The 12715-nt window shown below is 39.2% G+C and overlaps 1 protein-coding gene across 2 annotated transcripts in view; it reads left to right on the forward strand.

Moving 5' to 3' along the window:
- SENP2 (SUMO specific peptidase 2) overlaps positions 1-6421 on the forward strand; it is a 41023-nt gene extending 34602 nt beyond the window's left edge. For both annotated transcript variants that reach the window (XM_005601859.4, XM_001498854.7), the window contains 2 exons: positions 1796-1891; positions 3449-6421. In XM_005601859.4, the coding sequence (XP_005601916.3) occupies positions 1796-1891; positions 3449-3511 (159 nt within the window). In that variant the 3' untranslated portion in view covers positions 3512-6421. The remainder of the gene's footprint in view (positions 1-1795; positions 1892-3448) is intronic.
- Positions 6422-12715: the final 6294 nt, after the last annotated feature.

The following is a 12715-nucleotide window of genomic DNA, read 5'->3' on the forward strand; positions in this document are numbered from 1 at the left end:
AACTGAGCTGTTGTCATCTAGGATATTTTCTAGCAGTGGAATCAGCCTCTCTTATACTCTTATTATCTTGTGCTGTTATAACTGACAGCCGTAGTGTGTAAGGGGCTGGCCAAGATTAGTGTACCTTGGGCCTAGGGACGTGTGAGCTTACCTCCTGTGGGTTTGGAATCCACAACCTTTGTTTTGTGATGCCCTCAGTGCTGCTTGCAGTAAGTTCTGTTTTTGCTTCAGGACAGAACTGAGGAACAAGGCAAGATTTCCTGATTGTTTAAGCCTATCAAGAAAGTTTTTTCTTTCTCCTGCTCACAGCTGTGTGGGTCCAAAGCAGTAGTCCTATTTTTCTGGCGAGGGAGGAGAAGTTAAACTCTGCACTACTGAAGTAGGCTAGTTGTATTAGAAACATATATTTTTTTTTCATCATAGAGAATATTTTATGGAAAGATGATTTTTATGTATTCTGTTTATATAACAAAGCCTAATAGAAATTGTTCGTGTGCCTATATTGTGGCTGCACAGACTCATTCAGAACAACAAAACCCTTTGCTTTTGGCTGGACCAACACCAGCCTCAACTTTTTTTTTTTCCAGTGAATTTTTATTTTTTATTTTATTTTTTTTTATTAAGATTATGATAGTTTACAACCTTGTGAAATTTCACTTGTACATTATTGTTAGTCATGTTATGGGTACACCACTTCGCCCTTTGTGCCCTCCCCCCAACCCCCCATTTCCCCTGGTAACCACCGATCAGTTCTCCTTGTCTATATGTTAACTTCCACCTATGAGTGGAGTCATACAGAGTTCGTCTTTCTCTGTCTGGCTTATTTCGCTTAACATAATACCCTCAAGGTCCATCCATGTTGTTGCGAATGGGACGATTTTGTCCTTTTTTATGGCTGAGTAGTATTCCATTGTATATATATACCATATCTTCTTTATCCAATCATCAGTTGCTGGGCACTTAGGTTGGTTCCACGTCTTGGCTATTGTAAATAATGCTGCGATGAACATAGGGGTGCATGGGACTCTTGGAATTGCTGATTTCAGGTTCTTAGGATAGATACCCAGTAGTGGGATGGCTGGGTCATAAGGTATTTCTATTTTTGACTTTTTGAGAAATCTCCATACTGTTTTCCATAGTGGCTGCACCCGTTTGCATTCCTACCAACAGTGTATGAGGGTTCCTTTTTCTCCACAACCTCTCCAACATTTGTCACTCTTGGTTTTGGATATTTTTGCCATTCTAACGGGTGTAAGGTGATATCTTAGTGTAGTTTTGATTTGCATTTCCCTGATGATTAGTGATGATGAGCATCTTTTCATGTGTCTATTGGCCATCCTTATATCTTCTTTGGAGAAATGTCTGTTCATGTCCCCTGCCCATTTTTTGATCGGGTTGTTTGATTTTTTGTTGTTGAGTGGAAACATATTTTTGATGGAGCCACATTTGGCTGTTTTCAAAATTTATAAATGCTTCTTAAATAATTCTGACTAGAATTCCTCTTTTGGTAATAAACCTTCTTTCAGTGTGGTTTCTTTCTATGAGAGCTGAGAGACAGAACTCTCACTTTGCTTCTCTCTTTCCTTCTGAAAAACATTTTCTATGAGGTCTTGTACTCCACGTCTTGGTTAGAGTGTTTATATTGCATAAAGACTAACTGTGTGTATGTCTGTGTGTTTGATGTACCACTTACCTTTATAATACTGTTTCTCAATAGTAATATCTAGAAAAAGTCAAAGGAGTTTGTATTTGATGAAATTTTACCCCTTCCTCCCTTCTTTTTTTGTAATTTTAGGAGATTCCTCAACAGTTGAATGGGAGTGATTGTGGGATGTTTACTTGTAAATATGCAGATTATATCTCTAGGGACAAACCTATCACATTTACTCAGGTGAGTGAAGACCCCTCCTCATCCACTTACTTCAACAAGGTGAAGTTAAAGCATGTTGCCAGTGCCTGGCACTCATTAAGCTCTTAATAATGGTAGCCGTGCCACTATTATTATTGCTGTAAACCTTGGCCGTAGCCCTATTCTTGCTAGCATTAGGGTTTGTCACTGCATCCGCCCTCAAGTTTATCCTCCTCTTTGGTGGCCAGTGGGACACTTTGCCTATCTCCGAACTCCAGTGTTCACTGGTTCCTGAGTACTACTGATATTTTAGCCAAAGAGGGAGGCATGTCAGAATATGTGAGAGCAAAGGGACATCAGGCCTTGTGAGAGCTTAAGCCATAGGTCTAAGATGTAACTCTGAATACTGCCTTTCCCTTCTGTTCTGGTTATTTTTGGTTCTCCATAGCTCTGCAATTGAGTGGAAATTCAAATTCAAATTCAAAGTTGGGAACTCCTGAGAATTTTATGTTTGTTATAGTGGATTCTCAACCTTTTTACAACCAAGGAGAACCCCCTTTAAAAAATATTTTTCTTGAACAGACCTCATTTTGATAGATCTACCAAACTACACTTAATGGATAGTGGGACTGATAACCGCGTTCCAAGCTTTTGAGCAACGTGAAGTAACTAGGGCTCCCATGCTGGATTCATGCAGTCCCAGTCTAAAATGAAAAGGCCCTTCTTGGTTAGTTTCAGCAGTCTTACTAAGAATAAATGTGGAATTTTTTACTACATGTTTTGAGCTATTTAAAATAATGTATGAATCCAAGGGTAAGGATTTTTTAGGCCCTTCCAGGTAGGAAATCACTCGTTTATAGTAAAGTGGTATATTCAGCTATTTATAAGGAGATGCCAGGAGTACCTCAAGGCTGTAAACTTCTGATTTCATCAGAAAGACGACTGGCTGAGTTACAGGGGATTTTGGATTTGTCTTTTGTATGTTGCTGCTTTGAAATTTGGCCCATGTAGTGATTATCAGTTAAAGCAGAATAATATATTAAGCAAAGCATCTCATTCTTTGATGGTTCTAAATAACAAAGAGTTATTTGTTTGCCAAACCTAGTGACATAATTGAAAGAGAGAAGTTGCTATTTGAACAGAATGGAATCTACAACCTTTGGTAGAGCAGAAGGAAATTTGTGGATTTGGTTTTTTTCTTTATTTAAATAGAGTTCATGTTTTTCTCATAAAAAACAGAATGTTCATTTTAGAATGTTTTGAAAATATATATAAGTAGAAAAGTTGCCTATTGTGCCACCACTAGATATTTCCATTTTGGACACGTTTTTGTTAAGAAATTGTTGTTGGACTCTATTGTATAAATCTGCATCCTTCTTTGATTTTCCTTAACATGTAAAAATGCTTATGATACGTATAATAATAAACATTATAAACCTCCTTTTTGGTGGCTTTATAAGGCTGTACCATGATGTAAAAAAGTCAAGCGTACGTAAAGGACGTGGACATCCTGCTTTATTTACCTTTTTACACCTAAAGGGTGTTGACGCTGTGCACATTACTGTGTAACGTATGTGTTGTTTGTGGATTCCTTCACAGCACCAGATGCCTCTCTTCCGGAAGAAGATGGTGTGGGAAATCCTTCATCAGCAGTTACTGTGAGAATGCCCTGCCCGGTCCCTCTAGCTGCTGGTGGTTCTTTCACAGACGGACGTTTCCATATACCTCATGCATTGTGGGTTAAGAAGTCCCTGCATCACTCTGTTCTCGCACAGGTACTGAGCTGTCAGAGTGCACCAGGCCTCTCGCAGCACCCTAGTCCTGACTTGGCGTGTGGAGGGCTGCTTGCAACCCTGCTCGGAAGGCTGTGCCTGCTCAGAGCCCTGGACTCTTCAACCCCCACAAGAACAAACGCTAATACATACTTTTTTTTTAAGATTTTTTTTTCCCTATGAATGTGGGAAATGCAAGATTTATTCTATGATTTCTTTTGTGTGTGTGTTTGTTCACAAGTATTCATTCACTCACTCATTTGCAAACATAATGGGCAGTGGTTTTCTGCTGTTCTTTTACAGTTAACTCTAAATTACTCGTTTGAACTATTTATTTCTGAAAGGAATGTTAATCAAGCTGCCACTCCCTGCTGAAGATCAGGAGGGGAATCAGTGGGGGGAGGAAGGAAGTGTTAATTAACTTCTCTAACGCTGGAGCAGTAACTGCCAACTTGAAGCTGGAGGTCTTTCTTTTGAGGCTTGAAAATGCCGGGAGAAGCGCTGTGGTGTAGGGCTCTGCCTGCCTTTCAGAGGAAGCCTGACACTACAGCATTGGCACTGTGTTGTGGAAAAGTGGAACTGTGGCCAAGAACTCTGGCCATCCAAGCGTCTTCAGAAGAGTGTCGTGGTCATCCTAAAGAGACTTCCTTTTCTGGAAATGAGGTGACTTGGCTACTCTTGAAACTGGATTTGAAGTAACTGTAAACCCTCAATCTGCATTTTCATCCCAGATCTGGTTGAGTATAAACCTCAGAATTGTAAGGGCTGGCCTGAGCTGTTTATGTCAGAAGATACTATTCAATTTAAAGCTATTTTTCCTCAGAGTTTTTTTTCTATATATAAAGCTGAAATTAAGTTTTGTATTCATTAGGATTTACATCCTCCCATTCCACCCCCGCTGAAATTTGTGGAAGAAAATTTAGGACTTGGCTCTGAGGTTGCCAGTTATACAATAATCTATTTTGCATATGAAAGTTTGTATTTAACTTTTTTGTTCATTAAAAACCTTACAGTGGTTACACATTTTTAATTTCAGAAAGTTTAGAGTTGGTCAGAACATATTTTGCAAGATCTAGTGCCTAGTGTTGCTTTTCCGATGTAATAAAAGGTTGTCTGGCAGAACCTGAAAAGTATATGCTGAAATGATTTCTAACCCTCTCCCAATTTAACCTCCCAAACTTGTTCTGGCGCACAACAGCAAGAGGTTAAACCAGAAAAATTGGGCCTGTGTTAGCTATGAATCAACATGTCTGCCATGTTGCGGGCCCAGGCTGCTGGTCGCCTGGGCATCCTGTTGCAGCTGCTCTTCCTGAGACGTCTAAAGGTCTTGGTGTAGGACCTGGGGCTTGTAACGTGGATTGGAGTGGCTGTGCTTACTTGAAGGCCAAACCAGAGGACGTGTGCTTAGGTGATGCCTAAAGAGTGAGTGGGTTGTGCTGAGTGCCCCTCAAGCTTAGGCTGCACAGAGAACCCTTCCTGCAGCCTCTTTTCCTTTCCCAAGGCTGCTGGAACTGCGCCAGTGAGTACTGGCATCAGGCAGCTGGTACAGCCAAAAAAGGCCAGAGGTTTACTGGGTCAACATTACACCAAAAACCTGGTTCCCACTCGGCACTAGTAGGTTTCAACTGAGAATTTAGTGCCTTGGTTAAGATTTGTTCCAGGTCGGGGAAATCCTGTTAGGAATGGCAGTTTGTATTCTGCCCCAATGAGCGATGCCGGAGGTTAATGTGTTTGTATTACAAGAATTTGAGGGTATTCTTAGAGCAGCTTTCACCGAGCTTTCCATTAATGTGTACTCTTAGGATAGCTCTTAATAATTCCCCAGGACATGATGGAATTGATAGGAGCAGAGAGTTAAGCTAGAGAATGGCATGTTAGTTAACCCTGAGTTCCTGAATTTAATATGAGATACCACAGGCCATGTTTTTAGGCACTGACATGTCTCTCTTGGTGCAGAGAAACTTGCTGGTAATAGAATTTTTATATTTAAACAGTTTATGGGAAAAGCAGTCAGGTGATAAAAACAGCTATTGATTTTATCAGTAGCAAATTATCAGCATTAAAGCCCGCTGAGATCGATAGATACGTATTTTTTTTATTGCAATAGTTTGGGGGTCTGGAAAAAGGTTGAGTGACCATTGTTCTTTTTTAGTAGGCAGTCTCTCCTAAAGATTGATAAAGAAAAGAACAAAAACAATTGTAGGTAAGCAAGCGTCTTTCTCATGTTTGACCTTGTACTAGAGCCAGGATATGGGTGGGAGGGAAACAGACTTGGGGCATATGGAAGATGCTCTGGAGAGCCCCGCATGCTACCTCAGTTTCCTAAGGCTGTTAGAACTTCTGATCTTCTCCTCCTCTGAAATCCTAAGCACAACTTGGGGAACGCTGGGTCGAATGTTGGATGTTTGCCTGCGCCGTGAGGAGTTGCTTGGTGCTGGGACCAAGGTGTGGGTGTGGGAGATGTGTCCTCACAGGCATATTAAACCTCAGAGACAAATAAACAAGGTAGATAAATTTAAGTTTGTAATAACCTTAGTACTATAGTTAAGCTACATTGTTTAAATTGGCTTTTTGAACTAATTGGGAACCTAATCTTTTTATGATAGTTTGCGAAAAACTCTAAGCACCCCATATTCAAACAAACTTTTGGTATTTGTTTGTGAGTTGGGGGTCTAGCTGGCTGTATTGCTTTGATAATTGTTTTCTTTTAATTTACCTAATATATACGGGGGTGGGGTTTGGGTGTTCGAAATAGGTGTTGATTTTATCTATTTACCAATAAATTCATCTCTTTAATTCAGTGGCTTTCAAATTTTTTTGATTCCAACTCATAAATGTATTTTATATTTGTGACCAGTACACATATACATATATATTATGTGATCATATATGGATGCAAAAGTTTTATAAAAATATTACTTATCCTTACTTCTCTCTGATAGTTTTATTTCAGATTTTAACAAATGTGCATTGTGACCACCAGGTTGATTTCTCAACCCACTAATGGATAGAAATCCACAATTTGAAAAACACTGCTCTAAATGCACTGACAGCAAGGTGCAAGTTATGTTTAAAACTATAAAGCTTGAGACCACAAAAATATGATAAATGTGGGGCTGTTTTGAGGTGAATCTGTCTAAATCTAGGACAACAGGCCAGAAGCTTTCAGACCCTCTGTGGAAATATGTGGTGTAAACCATGCTTGTTCTTCAGGTTTTTATATTGGCGTTTCCTAAAACATGTAAGTAGAAGTCCTGTTACTTCTATGTAGGATGTAAAACCAAGGGTTCTATGGCTCAATGAGTGTCGCACCACGTCTTTTCCCCCTGGGGATGCATAGCAAATCTTCTAACAAATTAATGTCTTAACCTAGCATCTCTGGAGACTTGGGCGTCGAGCTCTTCTCTGTGCGACGCCGGTGGAACTGTTTTACAGAATACACTTTGGAAGGTGCCAGGAGCAGCAACAGAGAGCTTTTGGAAGCATGTGCTTCAAACACACTGGGGAAGCAGCCCTCCCTCCCCGCCCTGCATACACACTGCCTCCTTAAGGGCATACGGTGATCATAAAATCTGTGCTCCCAGTTATATTTTTCTTTAATTGTATCAGTAATAGGTGTTCATAGTAGAAAAATAAAATACTGATAAAAGGTAAAGATTAAGAATTCTGCAAACGCACTACCCAGAGTTAATAACTCTTAACATTTTGGTATATATCCTGGCCTTTGGTATATACTCCTTCATGTATGTATGAATAATTATGTGTGCTGTGCATGCTTGCACATGTATTTTTTTGTTATTAAAAAAAAAGAACATACAAAGATATTTCCTAAATTTCAGAAAAGAAGCTGGAAATACAAAGTAAATTACTAAAAACTAATTGGCCATAATATGCCACTTAATTTTGCTTATTGATTTTAGCTTTTCTACTTTTTTAAATGGAGAACTAAGCCCAGGACTCTGTTTCACCTACATCTTCAATCCTCTGAGTATGTTATGAGTTGACTTGTGTGTCCAAAAAAGGATATGTTGAAGTCCTTAACCACCCACCCCCGCCCCCCGTATCTCAGAATGTGATCTTATTTGCAAATAGGGTGATTGCAGATATAATTAGTTACGATGAAGTCATGATGTGGTGGGGTGGGACCAAAGACCAACATGACTGATATCTTTATAAGACGAGACCCATACAGACACAGGGGAGAAGGCCATGTGACAACAGAGGCAGATATGGAAGTGGTGCAGCTGCAAGCCTAGGAATGCCAAGGATGGCCCGCAAAACACCAGAAGCTGGAAGAGGCAAGGAAGGATCCTCCCCTCCAGGCTTCAGAGGGAGCACAGCCCTGCCAACACCTTGAGTTTGGGCTGCTAGCCTCCAGAACTGTCAGACAATAAATATCGGCTGTTTTAAGCCAAAAAAAAAAATATATATATGGAATCATACTGTATATATGGCTATGTAACCCCTTTTCCACTTAATTTATCTTGAATATATTTTCATGTCAATAAATATTGACATCATTTTAATTGCCACATAGTGTTCCAGTGTATGGCTGTGACATAATTTATTTAATCCAGTATTGCTGGATATACCGTCTTGCACAATGTTTGGGTTATTTTCTTAGGAGAAATTCTTAGAATTAAAATTTCTGAGTTAAAGTTATATATATTAAAAAAACATAACCCACTGATATTTTGACTTTTATTTCTTCTGGCGCAAGATGATGATTTGTATCTCCACTGATTTAAGTTTTATATTTTTCATGTGTAGGTCTTCTGGATAAGTTCATTCTGAGAGATTTAATGTCTCACTTTAGTGGACAGTTTTCTTTTTTTTAAACTAATTTACCAAAAGCTTTTTATCATGGAAATTTTAAGAAATACACAATCGTCACTCCCATCCAGCAGTTATTAAAATGTGGCTTCTCTTTTCTTTTTTGAGGAAGATTAGCTCTGAGCTAACTGCTGCCAGTCCTCCTCTTCTCACTGAGGAAGCCTGGCCCTGAGCTAACCATGCCCATCTTCCTCTACTTTATATGTGGGACGCCTGCCACAGCATGGCGTGCCAAGTGGTGCCATGTCCGCACCCGGGATTCCGCTGAAGCGGAATGTGCGCACTTAACCGCTGCGCCACCAGGCCAGCCCCCAAATGTGGCTAATGTTGATTCACTTTTTCTTTCACAGGGGAGAGGAGAGGAGGGTCTGGAGTATTTTAAAACAAAACACTGACATATCATTCTACCTAAATAAGAATGTCTCCCTAAATAATAACTTAAAAAAAAAGTGTCATTTTCACACCTAACAAAATAGAATTTGCTAATATCATCTATACTTGGTTCATATTGAAATTTTCCTGGTCATTTAAAAAATGTTTAATTATAGTCTTCTAATTAGGATATATAATGGGTTGATATGTCCATATCCTACTCCTGGGAACCTGTGACTATTACCTTCCATGGGAAAGAAGGAATTCTATCTTCTATGGAAAAAGATGTAATTAAGTTAAAGATCTGGAGAAGAGGACTCTATCCTGGATTACCTGGGTGGGCTCTAAGTGCCATCACGTGCCTTATAAGAGATAGGCCGAGGGAGTTTTGAGACAGAAGAGGAGGTGTTAAAATGGGGCTAGGAAGTGTTTACTATTTTTGTGGAAAAAAATCTGATTATATATATCTCAAACAAAATCTGGAAAAAGACACCCACGTATTACTATTGGTCATCTGGACAGGCTCTGTTGCTTTCTACTTTATAAACTCGTGTTTGGAGTTTTTTTAAAAAAAGAAGAGACGGTGACAATGCGACTACGGAAGCAGAGCCTGGAGTGATGCGACCACAAACCACGGAAGCCTGAGCTTCAGAAGCATGGCCCTGCTGACACCTTGATCTGGGACTTCCGGCTCCAGACCTGTGAGGAATAAATTTCTGTTATTTTAACCCCTCAGATTTGTGGTAGTTGGTTACAGCAGTCTCAGGAAACTCATACAGGATCCAGATAAAATGGACACTTTGCCTTTGGTTATTACAGCTCTTGAACCTCCCATTCAACAGTAGTCTCCCTCCTTATACTATTTTTTAATTAGAGAAACTGGGTTTTCCTGTGGAATATCCCACATTCTAGATTTGGCTTATGGCTCCTTGGTGGTATTTAACCAGTTCCTCTATCCCTCGTATTTCATGTAAACTGGGAAGTTGATCCAGAGGCTTGATCAGATTCTGGCTGAATTTATCAGGCAAGGATGCTTCATTAGTGGTCCTATTGTATGGCATCATGTGGCACATAGTGTCTGGTTCTCCCACTTCATGGTGCTAAGATTGACCAGTGGTTGACCAGGCCAGAAGGGTTCCTATCCATCTTTCTCCTCTTGGTTTTAAACTTAATTGATGACCCATTATTTTATTGAGGTACAAAGTGGTGATTTTCTGATTCTGTCATTCCTTCTGTGTTCATTACCTTGAATTCTTCTATAAAAGAAAAACTTATCAACTATTTGGCTCCCCTGAAATGCACTTCATACAGGCAAGAGTATATGATGTTTTGATTCATTGTAATTATTCTTTTTGATGTTCAAATTGCCCCATTTTAGGTTCCAGTGCCTTTTGACAGAACCCCACAAGTCTGATTTGATAGCTTCCTTGCTTAACCAGTATGATAAAGGCTCATCTTACACATTTCCTGCCCCAGACCTGGAATTGGCCATTTATTAAAGGATTTCTTTTAGTAAGAATTTTAGAGACCAGAATTTGAGCACTGGTAATGCCGATTATGGCTGAGTGACTGGTGCTTCTTAGGCCTTTACAACAGACAGATTAGGAAATACTTTTTCTTCAAAGGAAAAAATGTTTTACTGATTTCCAATTCAAATGTAAGATTCTCAGGTTTTTCTTGATTTTATACTGTAATCTTGAAAATCTTGGTTGCTAATATCAGCATAAGTACTTGTTTTTCCCTACAGTATACTTACAATAATTTTTTTCTTTTCGTTTTTTTTCCTGAGGAAGATTAGCCCTGAGCTAACATCTGTGCCAGTCTTTCTCCACTCTGTATGTGGGTTGCCACCACAGCATGGCTGATGAATGGTGTAGGTCTGTGCCCAGGATCTGAACCTGTGAACTCAGGCCACCAAAGTGCAGTGTGCTGAACTTAACCACTGCACCATGGGGCCGGCCCCAACTTATAATAATTTTAAAATATCAATAACAGTATAACAACTAACAAGTCCACTAAATACAGTTTAAGTTTTTGCAATTCTTTTTATTCTTAGATTAAATCCCACTAGAGGTTCACAGTGAAAATACACTTTTAAAATCACTCAAGTAATTTTTTCTCTGAGTGATTATTTCATCAATTTGATACACGGTTGTACTCATTTGTTCTTGGTGTTTAGGGATTTACTTTTTGCTTTTTTTTTTTTTGGTGAGGAAGATTGGAGTCGAGCTAACATCTGTTGCTAATTTTTCTCTTTTTGCTTGAGGAAGATTGTCCCTGAGCTAACATTCGTGCCAATATTCCTCTATTTTGTATGTGGGATGCTGCCACAGCATGACTTGATGAACAGTGTGTAGGTCCACGCCCAGGATCAAATCTGCAAACACTGGGCCACCAAAGTGGAGCATGTGAACTTCACCACTAAGTCACTGGGCCTGCCCCTTTTGTTTTTTTAATTATGTAAAACATAAACATTAGTCTAAGAGCAAAACTACAGAATGGGTATGTTCCCAGTTTTGCTTGCTTCATCCTATTCTCTTTTCCTGTGTAGATAATTTTTTCTAAGCTCCTAACCTTGTCTTTTTTGAAAATATATCTAGAGATGTATTCATATTTCTTTCCTTTCTTACACTTAGGATATCATATTACAAACACTTATGCTTCTTGACTTTTTTTAAAAAAACAATTTAGTCTGGATGTTACTCGTCATTCTTCAGTTCTTTTTACAGCTTCCTAACGATCCATTGTTCCAGGGTGCTCTGGTTCATTACACTGCCCTCCCGGCAGATGTTTAGGCCGTCGATCTCCTTCTGTTACAAATAAAGCTGTAATGCATGTGCCCTGTACATGTCCCTTCCTATTTTTGCTAACATATCTTTGGGATAGATTCCTAGAAGTGGAATTGCTGGGTCAAATATCTAGCACATGTAATTTGCAAAATTTCCTTCTACTGGGGGTAGCATCATTTTGTATCTCCTCACAGTCTTACCTGCAAAGCCTAAAATATTTATAGTCTTATTTATGGAAAGAGTTGTCAACCCCTGTCCTATGACACTGCAGTCCTTAACGTCCAGTGAGCGGAGAGTATGGAGGAGGTCCTGCAGGCAGGCGGTTTTTAAGGGGCCAGGCTACGAATGGCACAGATCACTCCTGCTCACGTTCCTTTGGCTAGACCTCTGTCACATGTCCACATGGTACTGCAAGGTAGACCAGGAGACAGTCGGCTTGGGTCCCTAGGAAGAGGAAACCATGGATTTTTGCTCTGCAGCTAGCACTCTGCCACAATTATCAATTTTTGCCCTACTTATGACACTTTTGCTTGTTTTTTCCCCCTACTGTCATATACATTTCACACATTGTTGGTCTTTGTTAATGTAATATGTATTTTGGAACTAATTTTAGAATTATAACTGGTTCCTCTCCAAGGGTAATTTTTGATATTTAGATTCAGTTTTAAATTTAATTACAATTCACCTCCAAATTTAGACTTACAACAATTTAAACATTTCTAGTTTAAGTGGTTTCAAGGCTCATTTTTAGTCTTTTTTTTTAACATGAGTTTTATTTGGCTTTATTTTTCAGTTAGTTGGAAACATTTTCACATACTTATTTTCGAGAAGGACATAGGAATACTCTTATCTGAATCCTTGCAAATCTGAGAATTTTCCTGAAGTTTTCACACATGAAAGATAACTTGACTGGGTATAAAAATTCTTGAGTCACAGCCCTTTTTGTCTTCAAAACTTGCTTTCTGGCATTTAACAGTGGAGCGGAGATATCTGAAAGTAGCTTGATTTTTGCTTGTTTTTTGTTTTGTAAGTTCTTTTGGTCTGTATCCTATTAGAATTTTAGTTCTAGCTGAAAAATATGCCAGAATCTATGTAGATCT

Source organism: Equus caballus, chromosome 19 (genome assembly GCF_041296265.1).
Source record: "Equus caballus isolate H_3958 breed thoroughbred chromosome 19, TB-T2T, whole genome shotgun sequence".
Taxonomy (NCBI): domain Eukaryota; kingdom Metazoa; phylum Chordata; class Mammalia; order Perissodactyla; family Equidae; genus Equus; species Equus caballus.